Here is a 23,352-nt window from a genome sequence, read left to right on the forward strand (position 1 = left end):
TGCTAATGGACTGAGATGTGTAAGAGATAGATTTGTCATTTCAGTAATATGCGTGTAAGAGATAGATATTGTAGCTATTGATATCTGATAAAATCCTAGGTGTTACAAAACTTAAACTGTTATTATTCAACTCATTAACAGTACATACTTTTAATTAAGAATGTAACTGTGTTAATGTTAGTTAGGAACATGGGATCGTTTTTAGAAGAGAATATGATTAATGGATATCAGCTCTGCTACTAATCAAACAATCCTATTGCTGTAAATTAACTGAATTGTGATAACAGTTTGTTAATAGAGAGCTTACATGTCCCATTACTGCTGCCAAATGTACACCAACCAGGTTAAGGTGAGTGGTACACTTACAACCAGCAGACTGCTACAGGATCAGAAGCTTCGAGTAGGGCGTTACTAGTACAACACTGTAGAGTTATGACTGCTTGTGAATGTTCGTCTTTGTATTAGACTGTTTATCTGCGTGCTGTCGACGGATTTGGCTTTTCGCTCAAGCTTTACGGTTTCTATAAGAAATCTGAAAGCTTGGTAACAGACCAGGAAATTAAAGGACGGCTGTCACATTGTTTATGGAACATTACTCATTTTCTTCCAGACTAGGGAATCCATGGACGAAGACAGCCACTTTGGGAGAGCATATGCTCATCCTGACCGGCGTCTTGTGGGAGGAGATGCGTCTGCGAACCAACCTGGTGTTCACCGTGGAGCACATGAAGCGAGACTTCTTCCTGGTGAAGGAGTGTTGCACACGGCTGCAGGACTCGGTGAAAGCTCGCATCAACGGGCAGCCCAGTCGCGACTTGGAGCTCAAGGACCTGCTGTCGACGTTCACAACTGACGTCATCGGAATGTGTGCGTTTGGTATCGAGTGTGGAGCTATCGACGACCCAAATTCACAGTTTCGACGTTTTGCCGATATGGTAAGCTTGATATAAATTTTATTTTGATCCCAACAGCTTCACTGTGGCCATACCGTTCAAGTGTATGTGCCACTGTTTTGTACCAATACTAATCACATTATTTTGTTTTACTTTACCCCGCTATGACACGTTTTGAATACATTCGAAGGCCACCTATTAATATGTTAAGTAAACGATGAAACAAAAACATGTTTGGTACGTAGCGGTATTATTGTTTGTCAAAATATTCGCCAATTGTGAGCACATTACCACTCTGATGTTGGTGTTTCAAAAACATGGTTTTAGAAGGATTCAACAATTTCCTGGTGTGATAAAAACCGCTGTCAACGCAATGTTTGTTGACCAGTGGTGATTCAGGTTTCCAGATCGATAACTTGACTACTGGCAGAGGTAACTGCTTTAGAATGGAGCTGCGACCTCTATACTTGTCGCAAAAAAACGAAAGATAATAAAATAAAATCCACGTGTAGCTGTGGAAATTCTATTTCCAAAACAAAAACAAAAGGAGGCGTCAGGCAATAAGTCAGGTAAATAAGAGCACGAAAATACTAATTCGCCGTTATTCTCCGCTGGCATTGTCACAATCAAGGCCGATGCGAAATTTTCGGATATTTAATATTTCATCTGTGAATTGTGGTAAGTACACTACCTGACAAAAGAGGTAAAGCAGCCAGAGGGGAACGAAGAAATGGAACCTATCATCACCGTATGAGAGGCACTGTGATTACAAAATTAAGTCAAATTTGCAAAGAACTTGGCGGCATGAGCCCATTTAACATTCTGACTTGCACGAATGTGCCCCCTTCATGATCAACAATTTCAGAAATACTTCCGCACTGTACAGTGGCAACGCTGCCGGCGTTTACGCGCTACTGTGTACACTGATGAGCCAAAGAAACTGGTACACCTGCCTAGTGTCGTGTAGTGCCCCCCGTGAGCACGCAGAAGTGCCAGAACACGACGTGGTATGGACTCGATTAATGTCTGAAGTAGTTCTGGAGGGAACTGACACCATGAAGCCAGCTGGGCTGTCCATAAATCCATGAGTACGAGACAGTGGAGATCTCTTCTGAACAGAACGTTGCAAGGCTCCCAGATACGCTGAGTAATGTGCATGTCTGGGGAGTTTGATGCCCAGCGGAAGTGTTTAAACTCAGAAGAATGTTCCTGGAGGCACTCTGTAGCAATTCTGAACGTGTGGGTTGTCGCATTGTCCTGCTGCAATTGTCCAAGGGCATCGGAAAGCACAACGGACATGAATGGATGCAGGTAATCAGACAGGATGCTTACGTACGTGTCATCTGTCAGAGTCGTATCTAGACGTATCACTCCAACTGCACACGCCCCACACCATTACAGAGCCCCCACCAGGTAGAACAGTCCCCTGCTGACAGCCAGGGTCCATGTATTCGTGAGGTTGTCTCCATACCGGTACAGGTCCATCGATTCTATACAATTTGAAACGAGATTCGTCCGACCAGGCAACATGTTTCCAGTTGTCAACGTGATCAACAGTCCAATGTTGGTGTTGACGAGCCCAGGCGAGGAGTAAAGCTTTGTGTCGTGCAGTCATCAAGGCTACACTAGTGGGCATTCGACTCCGAAAGCCCTATCGATGATGTTTAGTTGAATGGTTCGCACGCTGACTCTTGTTGATGGCCCAGCATTGAAATCTGCAACAATTTTCGGAAGGGCTGCACTTCAGTCATCGTTGGTCCCGTTCTTGCAGGTTCTTTTTCCGGCCGCAGCGATGTCAGAGATTCGATGTTTTACCGGATTCCTGGTCTTCACGGACACTCATGAAATGGTCGTACGGGAAAATCCCCACTTCATCGTTACCTCGCAGACGCTGTGTCCTGTTGCTCGTGCGCCGACTATAACACCACATTCAAACTCACTTAAATCTTGATAATCTGCTGTTGTAGCAGCAGTAACCGATCTAACTGCGCCAGACTCTTGTTGTCTTATATACGTGTTGCCGATCGCAGAGTCGTATTCTGCCTGTTTTTCGGTGCTTCAGTGTACAAAGCTACTTGTAATGTAAATATTACAAGGATGACCGTGGCGACGAAAAATAAAGTCAAGCTGAAAGGAATTGCATCCTTCACTGCCGTGGTTTGCCCCTGTCTTTTCGTTGGAGGAGTACTGAATTTTGCCACTAGTATACCTGATTCGTTTTCAGGCTGGTTGACTGCTGCCATTGCACGGTGCGGAAGTATTTCTGAATTGGTGATCTTGAAAGTTGTATACTGCCACAAGCTGGCCTACAGCTGTTGTGACTGCTCCTTTATATCGTGGATTCTGTCACTGGGACAGAGTTGACGTCCAAGGTGCTCCTTCAAATGTTCTGTCGAGAACAGATATAGCGACCTTGCTGTCCCCTGGAGTACCTCACCATGACTCTGCAGTTCTTGACACACGTTCCATGTGTAGAGGAACATTGTCCTGTTGAAAAATGGCACCATGATACTGTCGCATGAGAGGTAACACGTGAAGACGCAGGATCTCGGTGATGCACTGTTGTGCCTCGGAGTCTCTCGGTCGCCACCAGCCTCGAGCTAAAGTCGTGTTCGTTTTTTCCCCTTACAAGAATGTTGGACGTCTTGGACCACTCCCCAGATCGCTTCCAGACTCGCCAACGATGGTCACTCAAGGTGGTGCACACCTGCGAGTCAGCTTTGAACAACCTGCTCATAGGACCGTATTTTCCTAGCCTGGCTGCTGATAGTCTCCGACCACGGATCTGGGATGATACAAGGAGTCAAAGTTCGTAGTGATAGACGGTAAATCATCGACTAGAACATAATTGATGTCTGGCGTTCCGCAAGGTACTGTCAAAGGACCACTGCTGTTCCTAATTTACATAAATGATCTAGGTGATAATCTGAACAGCCCCATTAGATTGTTTGCAGATGACGCTGTAATTTACCGTCTAGTAAAATCATCAGACGATAAAAAAAATGGACCAAATGGCTCTGAGCACTATGGGACTTATCTTCTGTGGTCATCAGTTCCCTAGAACTTAGAACTACTTAAACCTAACTAACCTAAAGACATCACACACATCCACGCCCGAGGCAGGATTCGAACCTGCTACCGTAGCGGTCGCGCGGTTCCAGACTGTAGCGCATAGAACCGCTCGGCCACCCCGGCCGCAGGCGATCAATTCCAATTAAAAATAATCTAGAGAGAATTTCTGTATGGTGCGAAAAGTGGCAATTGGCACTAAACAAAGAAAAGTGCGAGGTCATCCACACGGATACTAAAAGAAACCCGATAAATTTTGGGTATACGATAAATTACACAAATATAAGGGCTGTCAATTCGACTAAATACCTAGGAATTACAATTACGAGCAACTTAAATTGGAAAGACCACATAGACAATATTGTGGGGAAGGCGAAACAAAGACTGCCTTTGTTGGCAGAACACTTAGAAGATGCGACAAACCCACTAAAGAGACAGCCTACATTACACTTGTCCGTCCTCTGCTGGAATATTGCTGCGCAGTGTGGGATCCTTACCAGATAGGATTTACGGAGGACATCGAAAAAGTGCAAAGAAGGGCAGCTCGTTTCGTGTTATCACGCAGTAGGGGTGAGAGTGTCACTGATATGATACGCGAGTTGGGGTGGCAGTCGCTGAAACAAAGGCGGTTTTCTTTGCGACGAGATCTATTTACGAAATTTCAATCGCCAACTTTCTCTTTCGAATGCGAAAATACTTTGTTGACACCCACCTACGTAGGGGGAAATGATCCTCATAATAAAATAAGAGAAATCAGAGCTCGAATGGAAAGATCTAGGTTTTCATTTTTTCGAGAGTGGAATGGTAGTGAAGTAGTATCAAAATGCTTCGATGAAACCTCTGCCAGGCACTTAAGTGTGAACTGCAGAGTAACCATGTAGACGTAGATGTATTCATCCTCGGATGGCAGATGCAGATGTACCTGGTATAAAGAACGGCGATGCTCCCACGTGGTAGTCATAATCTTGACTACGACTGTGGCCCACGTTCCCAGGCTGTCCCACAATGGGCTTGTGTCAGATCCGGATGCTTAACAAACCTGGGTACTGTACGATTCGAACAGCTGGAAGGTGGGGTCTAGATTGAAGGAGCTCTAGATTGAGACCCCCTTTCTAACTCTGTCAGATGCCGACAACGCTGCCTCATACGAGTATGTATGATCTAGTCAAAAGTGGCTCTGAGCACTATGGGACTTAACAGCTATGGTCATCAGTCCCCTAGAACTTGTAACTACTTAAACCTAACTAACCTAAGGACATCACACAACACCCAGCCATCACGAGGCAGAGAAAATCCCTGACCCCGCCGGGAATCGAACCCGGGAACCCGGGCGTGGGAAGCGAGAACGTTACCGCACGACCACGAGATGCGGGCTATGATCTAGTCCTTCATAGTATATAGCCTACCACGCTTGGTAACAACACTAGACACGAACAACACTAATGAAATAATGGTGGCCGTTCTACGTCACGAGTCTAATCATTTACATGCACATCAGTGGCGTGCGCATGTACGAAGTTACGATCACAACCGTCTATGTTTTGTGGTTGCTCCCCTTTTTTATCAGGTGGTGTATGTTGCTGTTCACCATTCAGCATTAACTATTCTCCGACCTTTAAAGCTGAGATGGCGACAAGCTCAGAGTTAGCAAATAAACAAGCGATAATTTTCTTAGTTTCAGTTGACCTTGGTTAACATAATAGTTGTCAGCTCCTTAGATTTCGCCTCCCGTTACTATATGTATACGGATATCACTCTTCCTAGTAGAGTTACACGAGCTTTTCCTTACAGCAATCGACATTAAACGGTTTTTTGTTTACACTGAGCGTTTAATGGAACGGTATTACGAAAAACGGAACATGTAATCTGAGGGTCTTTTCACTATCATCATAAAGACCTATCAGCAGTGTTATTAATCACATCTTCCGAGTTTTAGAAAGCAGTCCTCTTCAGAAAAGACAACTGTTTGGCATAATTCCGTCGTGGTCGTGCTTGCATCAGTCATGAATTTCCTGGAGGTCGACCAAAATCGGTTGTAGTTCCAAAACACATGTAAGCTTGGGCAACGTGACTGAAGAAATTGGACATATGAGACAGATACATCTTTAGGCATATTGAATACTGCACTGCACTTGATTCTGCACCAACTTATAGCTGTGTAGATCTCTTCCTGACGGATTCCACAGAATGTGACCAAAGGCTTGTGTCAATTGGCATGAGGAAATCCTCGAACATTTCGACCAACGAAATGCGAAGTCTGTCAACAAAACGTTAGCGGGCGACGAAAATGGGGTACATGAGTGTGAACCGAAAACTAAGCAGCAGTCAGATATTGGTGTGTTCCAAGATGAACTGAAACCAACAAAATCGCAAAGCACTTTACAAAAAAAAAAAAGATCGCTTGTTTTTTTTTTTTTTATTACACTGTATGAGCGCACTAGTGCAATTGGTGTGGATAAAGTTGTTGGTTTGATTATTTTTATGTCAGAAGGGGTCGATTGTGCACCGCCGCTTTAAAGCCCAAATATTCAACATCGAAATGTTCCGCAAATGCGTTTGTAGTAGATTGGACATGAAAAAATTTGAAAAATGCACAAGTGCGAGAAGGATTCGCTCTCTGAACGTTCCTTACAAACTTGATTTTAATATACAGATAGTGCATCTACACCTTTCGATGAATGAGTTTGTGACTTTCAAAATGTGACATAAATAGTCGCATCTTTTGTTTGCGTAGACCTAGAATGTTAAATTTTTTCACCGCCAAGGGATTAGATGTTAGCAGCTGACATACATTTTTATTTGATTCCTCCATCTGTCCCTGAGAACAAGGTGTCTCATCAGCGGTACAGACAGGTTGACAGCAAGTAGCAGCCAAGGTGGTGTAGTGTTTATCGCATCTGCCTAGTGAGTAGGAGACACAGGTTGGAATCCCTGCCTTGGTACAAATTTTCATTCACTGCTTCAGTCTGCATATATACACTCCTGGAAATGGAAAAAAGAACACATTGACACCGGTGTGTCAGACTCACCATACTTGCTCCGGACACTGCGAGAGGGCTGTACAAGCAATGATCACACGCACGGCACAGCGGACACACCAAGAACAGCGGTGTTGGCCGTCGAATGGCGCTAGCTGCGCAGCATTTGTGCACCGCCGCCGTCAGTGTCAGCCAGTTTGCCGTGGCATACGGAGCTCCATCGCATTCTTTAACACTGGTAGCATGCCGCGACAGCGTGGACGTGAACCGTATGTGCAGTTGACGGACTTTGAGCGAGGGCGTATAGTGGGCATGCGGGAGGCCGGGTGGACGTACCGCCGAATTGCTCAACACGTGGGGCGTGAGGTCTCCACAGTACATCGATGTTGTCGCCAGTGGTCGGCGGAAGGTGCACGTGCCCGTCGACCTGGGACCGGACCGCAGCGACGCACGGATGCACGCCAAGACCGTAGGATCCTACGCAGTGCCGTAGGGGACCGCACCGCCACTTCCCAGCAAATTAGGGACACTGTTGCTCCTGGGGTATCGGCGAGGACCATTCGCAACCGTCTCCATGAAGCTGGGCTACGGTCCCGCACACCGTTAGGCCGTCTTCCGCTCACGCCCCAACATCGTGCAGCCCGCCTCCAGTGGTGTCGCGACAGGCGTGAATGGAGGGACGAATGGAGACGTGTCGTCTTCAGCGATGAGAGTCGCTTCTGCCTTGGTGCCAATGATGGTCGTATGCGTGTTTGGCGCCGTGCAGGTGAGCGCCACAATCAGGACTGCATACGACCGAGGCACACAGGGCCAACACCCGGCATCATGGTGTGGGGAGCGATCTCCTACACTGGCCGTACACCACTGGTGATCGTCGAGGGGACACTGAATAGTGCACGGTACATCCAAACCGTCATCGAACCCATAGTTCTACCATTCCTAGACCGCCAAGGGAACTTGCTGTTCCAACAGGACAATGCACGTCCGCATGTATCCCGTGCCACCCAACGTGCTCTAGAAGGTGTAAGTCAACTACCCTGGCCAGCAAGATCTCCGGATCTGTCCCCCATTGAGCATGTTTGGGACTGGATGAAGCGTCGTCTCACGTGGTCTGCACGTCCAGCACGAACGCTGGTCCAACTGAGGCGCCAGGTGGAAATGGCATGGCTAGCCGTTCCACAAGACTACATCCAGCATCTCTACGACCGTCTCCATGGGAGAATAGCAGCCTGCATTGCTGTACTAGTGCCGACATTGTGCATGCTCTGTTGCCTGTGTCTATGTGCCTGTGGTTCTGTCAGTGTGATCATGTGATGTATCTGACCCCAGGAATGTGTCAATAAAGTTTCCCCTTCCTGGGACAATGAATTCACGGTGTTCTTATTTCAATTTCCAGGAGTGTATGTCATAGATGTTTGGGACTTGAAAAAGTGTCTAATACCATGTAATTTCATTTGATTAAAGCAGCTGTGCCTGGGTTTCAGGCGGCATTCCCCGTTTCGTTGGATGCTGAAGTGCTACTCCAGTACTGTCGGAGAGCCTTTGCAATGCTGTTTGAGTTTAGGGGCAATACCAAGTGCGCTGAGGAGCGAATGGGAATTTGAGTTGAAGAGGGAGGCGTGTTACGGTAGTCCGTGCAGTTGTGCAAGGCGACTGTGGCAGGGTGGCGTAGTGCTTAGGGCATCTGCCTAGTGAGCAGCGGATGTGGTTTCGAGTCACAGTATTGGCACAAATTTTCATTCGTTGCTTCAGTCTGCATATATACTTTATCTGACGAGTGAGTTTGCGAATGTCAAAATATGTCACATAAATGGCCGTATATTGTGAGCGCATTGATGTAAATGTTTGAATGTTGTACGCCACCATGCTACCGTGGACCTTAGTGTTTCACAGAAATTTCAACTTGGTATCACTACCCGTGCCTGAGAAAAATGGGTCTTTGCAAACGGACAATCAACTCGATAACAAAGTGATCCTACAAGTGTACCGTTTTTGCTGACTGAGGTATGGAAACCTAAAAAAGACATTTAAATAAGTAAAAAACCTGAAAATCTGTGAAATAAATGGATCAAATCTTATAGGATAATGATGCTGACACAACTGGATATTTCAACACCTTTTTTTTATGTCTAGAAATCGTGAGAAAAGTTTAATATCAAATGCAGTCCTGCATCATGTTCTAATTGACTTCACCTAATAATATAACTAACGTTTAGAAACTGGTCATGCTTTCGTAATAAAGTAACTATACAACTGCAGCGGTGTTTTAATTCAACACATACGAGAATGGTGGCTTCATATAGACTTTTGGATTGAATTCAAACAACTGAAAAAAGATTAATTTATGCAATGTGAACAGGGCATACAATGCATTTTTGAGCAATGGTCATTCAACTACGCACCAATTCACAAAATCAGCAGCAAGTATTCAAAGATCAGTAAGCGTAGCTACCGACAACTCACTGCGGCATAAACTAAAGTCCTTGATCTTCAAAAACAATCGTTAAATGTGAAACAAGTCTATAAATGCACTAACTCTAACATTAAATGCAGCAATAACTACAGTTACAACTGTCTCAGGTCATGCAAACAAAATTAAAGTTCATATAGTCGTGTAAAAATGAATCACCGAAAAACACTCAAATTATTCTAAATCATATTAATGGAAGTTAGAGGTAATGGTATTCTAACAGTTCGGTCCCAAATATTTATGCCTTCCTCTCCTACCAGTCATTTTGAAAGTCACTCATTTATGATCTAATTTATTTTCCATCCTTTCATATAATTTATTACACGGCAGGCTGTGTGGGTGTATATAGGTTCTTTATCGCTAGAATTTATGACCCAAAATGGCTCCCACAATCAAGCAAATCTGTCCAAGACCAGTTCCCCACTACGAGGCCACAGAGGACATGACTCAGTGTAAAAACGGCTGGAACTTTAAAAAAATCCAACTGAGATATATTGCTTATTGCACTGCCTATTTATTTAAGTACTTTTTGCGTCCCTCTTGATTTTCATGTGGTAGAATTAAGTTAGAAAACATGCTACAGCCAATATTGATTAAAAAAGGGTTACCATACTTTCAATTACCAACTTTCAACTGATTTTCAAAGTTGTCCAAACACCCCCTTGCATCTGCTTTTCAGTATCACCCAACTACTATTCAAGATCGCCATCCCAAGACGCATGCAGACTATAGTAAATACGGGACGTTCGTGATCAGAGATCTGTAATTATATTATGACAAGCAATGCGTGTGTTTTGTACATACACTGTCACTCCCGACCGGAAAATTGCTATTTAGGGAGAAAGGTAGTGGCACTTATTTATTAGTGCTATATCATCCTGAATTTATAGCATTATAGCGAGACAGCTATACTGTATCCCTCCATAGTAAACTGATACACCCTCCAAACATGCTCCACAGCCGCACTCTATTTGCGACATATCGTATATGAAGGGCTTGTTTCAATAGAGGTACAAGTCCAGTACCTCCACTTTTCTGCCTATAATGCTTCTGAAATTAATGATCCAAACAAACAGATAGAAAGGTTAATCTCTAGCAACAAGCCATATGCTTCAATATTTCTTGTATCTCAACTGAGATTTTTCGGAGCTGATTTAACTTTAGGACTCTGTATCTCAAAATGAGTTGAAATACGCCGTTCATATGAATTATGACAAGAATCATGTATGTGAAACTTCCTGGCAGATTAAAACTGTGTGCCGGACCGAGACTCGAACTCGGGACCTTTGCCTTTCACGGGAAAATGCTGTACCGACTGAGATACCCAAGCACGACTCACGACCCGTCCTCACAGCTTAAATTCTGCCGCTACCTCGTCTCCTACCTTCCAAACTTCACAGAAGCTCTTCTGCGAGACGAGGTACTTCTTCACCATCCCTAAAAGACTGTAACGTCGTCATAGTCACCCTGAATGTGTGGTTTTTAACATATCACTACTACATGCATGATTGGAGGGACTCAGACAAGTTCCTAGATAAATAGACCATGCAATATGCTAGCTAACTCACTTGGATTTCTTTTTTAAATTTCCCACAACGTCTACTCTGGGATACGTCCATTGTGATGCCATAATGGTGGACTTAATTGGGGTAGCAATGTTTGATTGTGACAACCATATTGCGTCATAAATTATAGCCATGAAGATTCTAAATAAACACCCATAGCCTGCCATATTTGGGCAATAAATTACTGTTAATGCTTGGAAATTGCACGGATGAAGTTATTAAAACTTCCTTGAAATGTTAAAGAGTCTAACACCTGCAGAAAATTATTCAAAACTTTTAACTCCAACTCACGTGGCACATCGGCCACTCGGTTTAGTCAATAACCCGAGACAAAAGGGTCTGCCAACCAAAGATGTGATCACCCCTGCTCACTCTTGAATGCTATTAATGAAGCCATGCATTACTTCATCCAGTTTAGTTACTTAAATAATGACCACTATTCAAATTTAATGTTAGTTACACCTATACGTATGATACCAGAAGACATGGAAAAGTATTGTGATCACTTTGCAAACTGTCATAAATATCAGTGTGGTATTAAACAGATTATTAACGAAGTTCACGAATACATTTTTACATCCGATTTTACAACATGAGAAAACTTACTTATGAAATAATAAATTATGGTTAACCATTCTCAAGAAAATTACCTGTTGGTCTGGGAAACTCATGCCGTCTTCGTATTAAGTTCAACTGTGGAGATTTTATAGCATTGGCACATTTGGATATCAGCTTTTAATCAATCGTCTCCAATTCTTCGTGCTCACAGGTGGTTTGTAACGTAATTTGTCGTGAAAAACGCCTTCAATCTCAACTTTTCGGTTTTTATTCTGTACACGATGCATTTTGAACCCTGTAGGTCCATCTTCAGGTGTAATTCGTCTTAATACATGCTTTATTTTTTCTCTTGAATGAGTCGAAATGCGTATTCCTGTCACAAAAAGGTTTGATGTTAGATTACGAATTTCGTAATCAAACGCGGAAAATATGAGCGAAATAGTAGAAAAGATGAACAGTTAAACTTACTAAATGATCCAAGAAAAGCGTTTTTAGCGTTTTAGCACCAGCATATGTTTTTTTTCTCCATCGTTTTCGTACATATCGCTTCATTCAAGAGGGTCATTGGTATACACATGTTTGTAAACACTCGATAGAGGTTTTTGTACATGGTGTGACCAAAGATGAATTTTTCATGGTGATAAAGACATACTTCTTAAGCAATTGATATATGCACGAACCAATTGACGTATGCAGGAAATAACTTTGTAATAGGTCTTTAAAAGTACTGAAACAGCTGTGGTTTGCGAAATATGTTTGTTCACTTAACATCGATTCTGGTTTCTTGATTTTGTGGGAGTATATCTCGAGTTGTTCTAACAGATTTAGGGTCTTACAATTGGCTTCATTATGTAATACTACCAAATTGTTTTCTAGATTGTTGATGACATGTTTCGTTTCCAACATATGTTGTGCAATGACTGATTTTTGAAAGTGGTTGAGCCTGAAAGCATTTACATGTTCTTGAAAACGGGTTTTGAAGTTTGTGCCTGTTTTCCCTATATAGTAGCCGTGACAACTGGAACATGATACTTTGTACATTTGAAAGGTGGCTACACTGAGCCACAGCGCCAGAGATTGCGCCAAAGAGTATTATTCAGCCGCCTCCACTAGCAGTGCTTGTCGAGAACTCGTAGTAATCAGTGCTTGCTGAGATGGCGTAGTGAAAAGTTCTTGTCGAGAAGTGGTAGTGGAGAGTGCTTGTTGAGAGGTGGTAGTGAGTCGGTGTTGAGATGTTATAGTAAGGAGTGCTTGTTCCATGTTTTATGCAGTTGTTTGATGGGCTAGACAGCAGATGTTGTTCGAATGGAAATATTGTAATGATCAGAGTGCTTTTCGTCAATATATATGAAGGTAAAATATTCCCTGTTTTTTCATTATTTCAGTGTCTTAAATAATGCGTCATTACAGGTTCAGTCAACAAAGCATCTGGCTCGTGTTCTTGTATTAGAGTGTAATTCTGGTTTCCTTACGCAATTATAGTATTTATATTTTTTTAATTACTTCAGTATAAATGATACTTAAAATTTCTTGTCTTATCGAAGAAGAACCGTGCCAGATGTGTACGTTAAATCACACTTCCACAGTTACACTTGTGTTTTGTTGTTGTGTTGGTTTTGTAGCTGCTGGGGACTTAATTAATTAATTGTGTTAATGGAAAATTTCATTCCATTCTTTGTTGTTATTCTATGCAGTCAGATTGCGTACTAAAACTAGTCAGGGCCAACCGTTTACGAGACCTCGTAAACGGACATACAGCGACTAAAAAATTAAAAATTATTTGCATTATATTTAATTAAGCCCCATGCGTGTGGCGACCCTGCCAGGATCGTCCCTTGGAATTATTCTGATTGTAAAAATAGTAGACAGTAGTATTGTTGTAGTAATTTGTAGTTTAGTAATTGTAGTCTATTTTGCATGTGCAGATTTGGTAATTGTCATTCTTCTAATGGTATTTCAGAATTTAATTTTGTTGTCTTGTATACACGTTTGACAATTTAGTGCAATTATTTCAATTGTTCGTTAATCGTGTTTGAGGGAAACATTTCATGTGAATGGTATTGTTGGAGATGAGGAGTCATTGTGTGTAATTTTCGTACTGTGACGAGTTTTGTATGTTTTGTAAATGATTACGCGATCGATGAAAAAGGCAAAAATGATGGATAGTCAGAATGACGAAATTGTTGAAATGGCGAACTCGCCAACACAGGAGAACAATATGATGAATAATGAAGTGGAAAACAATTTAATAAGTCGGGAAAATAGTCCAGAACCATTTCAAAATTTTTCTCAATCCGAAATGTTAGGGGTGAAAGGAACTTTGATCCAGTTCATATGGAGCAGTTGATGAGTGCAATATTAAATTTGGGATCACAAATAGGAACAATTAAAACTGATATAGGAACAATTAAAACTGAGATAGGAACAATTAGAACTGATATGGGAACAATGGAAACACGGTTAGACTCAGTGGGATCACAAATAGGAACAATTAGAACTGAGATGGGAACAATGGAAACACGATTAGACTCACGAATAGGGACATGTTTCAAAAATATGAAAGATGAATTAAAGAAAGAAATCAGAGAAGACGTACAACCGATTTTGAATTCTCACAATAATAGATTAATTGCAGTAGAGATTAGACAAAAGGAACAGGATAGAGAACAGGAAGAAAAAGATCGCGTGATAGTACAGAAATTTTCAGAGTTAAATTTACAACGTGCACACGATAAGGAGGAAATATTTGCGAGAATCGAAGAATCCGTACCAAATGACAGAATAAATAATCTAACACAAGAATATGAACAGTTAACTACCAAATGTGTTAATACTGAAACCCGAGTCGCGACACTTACGGAAGACGTAAATAAACAGAAAGAACAAACAGGTGATTTATCGGAAAGAGTTGAGGAGATTTCAGATAAATTGACAAGTCTTAGTTTAAATGGGGACAGAGATTCAGATGATACAGCACCATTGCCATTTGCAGAAAACGAAGAGTACCAGAACATAAATAAACATGTTGAAAATCAGGGAAAATTTAATGAAAGCGTTAAAAGGGAAGTTGAGGCATTACGAAAGCAAGTCAAACAAATTGAAGGCGAAATAGTAGGAAAAGACAGCAGAAGAAATTTAGAATCACAGATATCAGAGGGCTTTGAAGAAAATAATTTATTTCATTTACGAGAAGCAACAAGAGAGCGCCAGGCGCGCGAACTTGATAATAATCGACATTCGGACTGGGACAGACGCGGTAGGTCTTTGTCGCCACGAGGTGAAAACTTTGACTATAAACACTTCTTGACTGTTCGGAAATTTAAGATCTTTCGCAATTCTAAGAACGACATACATCCATGTTCATGGTTAGATCAATTTACGTACGCACTTCCACCAAATTGGCCACTAAGTCACAAACTGGAAATTATGTGCGGCTATTAAGGTCCTCAGGGGATTCACTACACTAAGTGAATATGTGCCGTAGCGTGCATAGGGCCCCGAGCTGTAGTGGTGCTATTTCCCTTTTAGTTTTCTGCACCGCTGCCTACTCTTTTACTATTCTTTGCATCTGTCAAACCAACTCTTCTACTATCAATCTATCTAGAGAGTAAGTAAACATAAACCGGATATGACTATTTTACCTAAAAGTGATTTCGGAAATTACCATTTGGACTTACTGTACCTTCAGCAGCATTCATTCGTATTTTAAACGAAAATTTACCTGTTTATCTTCGTGACAATATTACTTCATATGTTGCCGATATTCTTATTGCTAAACGTTCTTGGAGTGAGCACAACAAAATTTTGGATTCATTATTACGTATTTTTGCAAGAGTTGGCATTACAGTGAACTTGGAAAAATCTGAATTGGGTCGTTCTCAGGTGAAATTTCTCGGTCACATTATTTCTACAGAAAGTATTCTTCCTGATCCAGAGAAACTAGACGCTATTCGTAATTATGCTGTTCCTACCACAAAACGTGATGTTCGTAGTTTCCTTGGTGTCTGTAATTTTCTTAGACGCTTTGTTAAATTGGACGATTTGACCACACCTCGTTTATGTGAACTATCTGGAAAGAAATCTAATTGGTGTTGGGATGAGGAAGCTCAGTCAGAATTTGAACAACTTCGTGATGCTTTAGTTGCTGCTCCACTTCTTTCACATCCGGATTTATCTAAAGATTGTTGTTTGGCGACGGACTCGTCATACAAAGGACTAGGTGCACATTTATTTCAAGAGATAGAAGAAAACGGCGTTGTAGTACAGAAAACTATTGCATTTGGAAGTCGTGTTCTCTCTAAATCAGAAAAGAATTATTCGATTACGGAACTTGAAGCCTTGGCTGTTGTATGGGCTTTCACAAAATTTCGCATATTTTTGTATGGCAGACATACTAAGGTTTACACTGATCATCGAGCTCTGGAATTTCTTATGTCAACAAAATTAACTCATGGAAGATTGTAACGATGGGCGTTGTATCTACAGGAATTTGACTTTAGTATTGTTTACATACAGGGTTCTTCAAATATTATTGCTGATGCTTTATCACGTGCACCTATGGGTTTGAAACAAAGTGCTGAAGAGGACTGCAAAGAAAACAATTATTGTTTGATGTATATTCAAGGTGTTGCGTTTGAGAACTTTATTTCGTCTTCGCTCCAGGACATCGCTAAGGAGCAAAATAAGGATCCAATCTGGAAGGACATTAAGGAGAAGTGGAGGAGAAAGAAAAGCGTAGTGATTAGACAGTATTATTTAGTTCGCAATGATATTCTTTTTAAACGAAAATCGGTCGACAACTCTGTTTGGTTAGTTTGTATCCCTGATGAGTGGGTCAATAAATTGATTTGGTACACACATTTGAGTTATGCGCACTTTGGTCGCAGAAAATGCTTTCATAAATTACGAGAAAATTGCTACTTCAGTAATACGGAAAAACGCATTCGATCTGTTCTCACAGAGCACCGTTGTTTCCTATCATTCCAGCGAAATTAAAGGAGATGGCTGCAGTCGATTTGTTCGGTCCAGTGGTTCGTTCTACTAATGGTTTTGCGTACATTTTGGTAGCAGTGGAATTGACATCAAAATATGTGTGTTTTACACCTTTACGCAAAGCAACAGCTCGTTCAGTATCTAATGCATTCATCAAACATTTTCTTAAAGAAGTGGGCCATGTTGATAAGGTTATATCAGATAATGGATCACAGTTTCGCTCTAAAATTTGGCTTCGTACTCTACGGCGTCGTAAGATTAAACCAATCTTCATTTCACTTTTTCACCCTCAATCTAACGCTTCAGAGAGATGGATGAAGGAAATCAATAAATTGTGTCGACTTTATTGTCATAAGAATCACAGAACTTGGGATCAGTATCTTCATATTTTTCAAAACATTCTGAATGAACTCCCTAATTATTCAACTTCTTTACCGCCTATATTGACATTAAAAAAAATAAAGCACCGAGAAATCGCATTTCTGAAATCGTTCCTTTTCCACCTACACGGAAACTGCGGCATTCTGAAGTTGTCAACCTGGCTCTGTAAAATATTGCATCTGCGGCTGCTAGAAGAGAGAAATCAGCTAAACGTCCTGGTCGTTTAAAAACCTTGTCAGTTGGTCAAAAGGTGTTAATTAAGTCTCATCGTTTGTCTCACAAAGGAAAAGGCTTGTGTCGCAAATTTTTTCTGCTTTATAACGGTCCATATAGGATCGCAGAATTATTCATGATAACACTGTCGAAGTAGAAACTCTTAAATCTGGACGCTCTAAGGGAATACATCATATATCTAACGTTAAAATTTTTGTGGAATGACATACTTTTGAGAAACTAACAGCTACATGTAAACATGCAGAGAATACAAGGATACCACGTTGTGTTTTGGCGGCGGCACATACTCAAAACAAGAGTCAAGTCTGCGCGCCGCACAAGGCAGTCGTTGACCGCAAACAATTACTTCCTACGTCACGCGCCTACAGCTGATCGAGCGCTCAGTGCGAATGCACTGACAGCCGTAAACAAATACACAGTCTAATTTCTCCGATTAAATTCAGTATAAAGCTATAGTGACTTGATGACTTATGTTATTAACGTTCAGTATTTTTCAGGATACGGTTCTATAAAATATTTAAGAACTTCAGGTAAATTCTGTGCGTGTCCGACGTTAAGACGACTTGCTATCGAGAAAATTTCAGGAAGAATGTAATTTCGAAGAAGAAACTAATAAACTAAAAAGGTAACTATTAATTGAATTTATTTTTCAGGTAACATATTTCCGCTTAGGTACGTACTTTAGACGTAATTTTCTGCTCGCGATTATGTGATTCATACTTTGTGCTAAATTTCATGTTCTATGAATTTACTTGTGAAGCGACGTGCTTGCGTACGTTAACTGATTTTGACAATGATTGATTAATGAACAGGGTTGTTATTTGTATATATTATGCATCGCTTGGCTGCACTGCTTTTTCACTGATGTCATATTTTTCTATTATGTGCCAGCTGTGCTTATTTATTTAAATTATAATTGTCACCTGATTAGTTGTGCTGATATGTATGTAAGTTATACTTTGTGATTTATCTGCTTGCGCCTTCATGTTTACTTATTAAGATTACATACGAATATTTATTTGCTTATCCTGATATGATGCTAATGACCTGTTTATTACGTAAGATATATGTTTGCTGCTGTTCGTATGGATTGCGTATTTACACATTTCTGTTTTGTTGTCATAACTACTCTTTAATTTGGTATATAGAAATGCTGATATACTGTGTACAAACATAGAGTGTAGGTCACACTATTGTATTAATTATAGATCGTTTGCTTGGCAGAGCCTCGTTGTAGGAATTGAGCTGCATCCACTTGTTGACATTCTGTTCTCTACTGGTATGTTTACTCGCTATTGCATGTTTTGCTTACGCTCAGTGCCTTATATTTTTAAGATAAGAGAATGAACTGCTATAATTCTACGAACGACGTTGGTACAAGAAACTTCATAGAAGTCACATGAGCTGGAGGTTTTATGGAAGCTGTATAAATTTATACTAATAGGAAGGAAGCTAACGACATGACATACCAACACTAGGTTTAGACCATTGACAGTTATTATACTGCATTCTTCGTGAGCAATTGAAATAGCAAGTGACACTTGACACAAGAAATACTCCACATGTTTGCTTCTGTTTTGCCATGAAGCTTGAAGTGGTGTACACACTGTGAAATATTATGATCATTCACACTCCGTAATCGTACTTAATTACTGAGAGTTATTCGAACTAAAGTCTGTTAGAGGTCATGTATGCATTTCTCTTATTTTATGATGGACAAGGTAACCAAAATGTATTTATAATTCATAATGAGTAGAAGATTTGGGTCAGATGGATTACACAGAGGTTGTGTGTGGACATTGTGTCTTCGGATTGTATGGGATGATGAACTGAAGTTTGCACTAGGATTTTATCTGTACTTGTTCGAGGAGACTGACTAGAGGAAAGAGTTGTTATGGAAGTGAGATGATATTGGCGATAAGGTTTATATGTATCGACGTATTGAAGAGGTATTATTGAGGTACTGAGATTGTGTGAAGCTGATGATTATTGGAGTTTTGGTGGACAAGAGGTAAGGTAAATGATATTGATGATAAAATTTATATGTATCGACGTAAGAGGTATTATTGAAGTATTAAGATTATGTGATTCTGATGATTATTGTGGTTTTGGTGGATAAGAGGTAAAGTAAGTGAGGTGCATATTTTTTTTTGTTGGTCTATATGGAACAAGGAGGATGAAGATAGCAGACTAGAACACTAAAGTGGAAGGAAGATTGTCTACATACACTTTGTTAAATCAATAAGCAGTACATACTTTTTTTTTTGGAGAGAGGAAGTAATTGCATATCTTGGCTCACTGACAGTTGTTCAGCAACCGTACATTTTGATCTGGCTTGGCAAACATTGGTCTTGACATGATGACTATGATGTTGACTAACTATTATTGACTGTTATACATTGCTGCCACTACTACTTGATACACATGATGAACATCAAATTTTGACAGAATTGCATTTACAAAGTTAACACTATTCAATTACACAGTAGTACTTAATGTGGATGAAAGGTGAGTGAGTGTGTTTTGTGTGTTTTCCCTTCCTAATCCCAGATAAGTGGTACCGACTTATCTCCTAAATATTATTTTACTTGTTTGTTGTGGCTTGCACTGACACCCATCAATATTATAGGTTTACTGATATTTGTGTATTCGTAATAGTTAATATGACAATTATCTGATATCATTTGTGTGTTTCTTATAAATTGTATGTTTAGTGTAAGAGCGTTGATAATAATTTTGTAAAAGCAATTATGTGTGCATTCAAACTATTGTTCATGCCTGAACTGTCTGATTAGTGATAGTAAATATTATGGACTGTTACCTGCACTTGTTCGACAAAATGCGTGCCACTTAGATATGTTTAATTTCTGCTGATGAACTGTGTGATCAGTGATAGTGAATGTTATGGACTGTTACTTGCACTTTTTCTACATGATTGGTGCCACTAGGACATGTTTAATTTCTGCTTATAAACTCTGATGAACAGTGTGATTAGTGATAGTGAATATTATGGACTGCTGTCTGGACCTGCTCTTCATTGCTAGGTGCCACTGATGAACTGCTTCTACTGACATAATGTCACTTGTTGGTGTCTGCACCTGCTCAACATTGCTGGGTGCCACTGATGAACTGCTTCTACTGAAATAATGTCACTTGTTGGTATCTGCACCTGTTCAACATTGCTGGGTGCCACTAATGGAACTGCTTCTACTGAAATGATGTCACTTGTTGGTGTCTGCACCTGTTCAACATTACTGGGTGCCACTGATGGACTGCATCTATTGAAATAATGTCACTTGTTGGTGTCTGCAACTGTTCAACATTGCTGGGTGCCACAGATGGAACTGCTTCTATTGAAATAATGTCACTTGTTGGTGTCTGCACCTGTTCAACATTGCTGGGTGCCACTAATGGAATTGCTTCTACTGAAAAGATGTCACTTGTTGCTGTCTGCACCTGCTCAACATTGCTGGGTGCCACTGATGAACTGCTTCTACTGAAATAATGTCACTTGTTGGTGTCTACACCTGTTCAATATTGCTGGGTGCCACAGATGGAACTGCTTCTACTGAAATGATGTCACTTGTTGGTGTCTGCACCTGTTCAACATTACTGGGTGCCACTGATGGACTGCATCTATTGAAATAATGTCACTTGTTGGTGTCTGCAACTGTTCAACATTGCTGAGTTCCACAGATGGAACTGCTTCTACTGAAATTTGTCACTTGTTGCTGTCTGCACCTGTTCAACATTTCTGGGTGCAACTGATGGAACTGCTTCTGTTGAAATGATGTCACTTGTTGGTGTCTGCACCTGTCAACATTACTGGGTGCCACTGATGGACTGCTTCTACTGAGATGATGTCACTTGTTGGTGCCTGCACTTGTTCAACATTGCTGGGTGCCACTGATGGAACTGCTTTGTCACTTGTTGGTGTCTGCACCTGTTCAACATTGCTGGGTGCCACTGATGGACTGCTTCTACTAAAATGATGTCACTTGTTGGTATTTGCACCTGTTGACCATTGCCGGGTGCTACTGCTGGAACTATCAACTACTTGTTTTTTTTTTTTTTTTTTTTTTTTTTTGAATCATTCAAAGCATTTTATGTGAAAAATTGTATAAACTGATTTTTTGTGTATTGTGTAAACTATTATGTAAAGTCACATGTATGAAGGACTTTGTATTGCTTACTGTATTTTATATATTAGGTTATTGAAAGGTCAGTGCAAAGTCAAAATTTTATCTAATTATGTGATATTTACGTATTAATATTATCTTTTATTTTTGTCTGTATTTTTGTGGACGAATTTGGTGGTATTTTCACCACCAATGCTGGCAAAAATACCATCAAATTCTGGCCCGTGGAGGAAGGGCATATGAAAGGTGGCTACACTGAGCCACAGCGCCAGAGATTGCGCCAAAGAGTATTATTCAGCCGCCTCCACTAGCAGTGCTTGTCGAGAACTCGTAGTAGTCAGTTTTTGTTGAGATGTCGTAGTGAAAAGTGTGCTTGTCGAGAACTCGTAGTAGTCAGTGCTTGCTGAGATGGCGTAGTGAAAAGTTCTTGTCGAGAAGTGGTAGTGGAGAGTGCTTGTTGAGTCGGTGTTGAGATGTTGTAGTAAGGAGTGCTTGTTCCATGTTTTATGCAGTTGTTTGATGGGCTAGACAGCAGATGTTGTTCGAATGGAAATATTGTAATGATCAGAGTGCTTTTCGTCAATATATATGAAGGTAAAATATTCCCTGTTTTTTCATTATTTCAGTGTCTTAAATAATGCGTCATTACAGGTTCAGTCAACAAAGCATCTGGCTCGTGTTCTTGTATTAGAGCGTAATTCTGGTTTCCTTACGCAATTATAGTATTTATATTTTTTTAATTACTTCAGTATAAATGATACTTAAAATTTCTTGTCTTATCGAAGAAGAACCGTGCCAGATGTGTACGTTGAATCACACTTCCACACACAGAACAGTTACACTTGTGTTTTGTTGTTGTGTTGGTTTTGTAGCTGCTGGGGACTTAATTAATTAATTGTGTTAACGGAAAATTTCATTCCATTCTTTGTTGTTATTCTATGCAGTCAGATTGCGTACTAAAACTAGTCAGGGCCAACCGTTTACGAGACCTCGTAAACGGACATACAACGACTAAAAAATTAAAAAATTATTTGCATTATATTTAATTAAGCCCCCATGCACATTCCACTGTTGTTGTATGTTTGCGTATTTGATTTTATGTTGTTGATGAGTAAGTTTTCTAACTTATTATTAGTTGAGAATGAAACTGTTTTTTTTTTTGTAAAGGTTAACTATTTTTTGTGATACTGGCGAATATTTTTTCTTCTTTCATAGTGTGGCCATTCGTTGTGTTGCTTTTGTGTATTTGTCTGTCTAAATTGTCAGTCGTTTTGGCTGTGTAGCAATTGCTTATGGCATTGCTCTTTGTTGTATGTATCTCATTCTTGAGGGTGTTTTCTTCTAAATCAAGAGAGTATACTCTGTGTAGCATGGACTTATGTACAGCATGTTTCTGTGTGATGGGGTGGCATGATGAGTTGTCCAGTGTTATGTCTGTGTATGTGTGTTTTCTGTGTATGCTGAACTTACGTTTTTGGTAATGGTTGGTGATTTTAAGATCCAAGAAATTTGTGCTTTTTTTGTCCTCATGTTCTATTGTGAATTTTGCGTTTTTGTCGAAATAATTGAATACTGCCAGTAGTTCTACGATCTCATCTTTTGTTCCATCAAATAGAAGCAAGGTATCATCAGTATATATCCAGTGATACATTATTTTACTTTTGAATCTATTGTTTTCGTTAAATAACATACTTTCCAGATGATTGAGAAATATATCTGCCAGAAAACATGATATTTTATTACCCATGGCAAGACCCTCATTCTGTTGGTAAACTTTCCCATTAAATGTAAAGTAATTGTGCGACAACATTAGCTGCAACATGTTCTTGACTTCCGATATTTCTGCAATTGACTTTTTCTTTGTTTTATTAAGTTTTCAAAGAGTATGTCTATTGTTTCTTCAGTTGGTACATTTGTAATTAGGCTAGTTACATCAAAAGAGGCAAACCTGGAACCTGCAAGAATATTTATATCTTTAATTTTAGTTGCTAATTCCTTTCTGTTCTTAACCGAATATGATTTATCAAATGTATAGTACTGTTTCAGAATTTCGTTCACTAATTGGGTGACTTT

At 40.4% G+C, this 23,352-nt stretch overlaps 1 protein-coding gene across 1 annotated transcript in view; it reads left to right on the forward strand.

Annotated features, from left to right (window-relative positions):
* The window catches only part of LOC126458321 (probable cytochrome P450 6a13), a 103,121-nt gene that overhangs the window by 34,140 nt on the left and 45,629 nt on the right, over positions 1 to 23,352 (forward strand). The window contains exon 2 of the mRNA XM_050095275.1: positions 611 to 935. Within this exon, the coding sequence (XP_049951232.1) occupies positions 611 to 935 (325 nt within the window). The remainder of the gene's footprint in view (positions 1 to 610; positions 936 to 23,352) is intronic.

The sequence above is a fragment of the Schistocerca serialis genome, chromosome 2, assembly GCF_023864345.2.
Source record: "Schistocerca serialis cubense isolate TAMUIC-IGC-003099 chromosome 2, iqSchSeri2.2, whole genome shotgun sequence".
Taxonomy (NCBI): Eukaryota; Metazoa; Arthropoda; class Insecta; order Orthoptera; family Acrididae; genus Schistocerca; species Schistocerca serialis.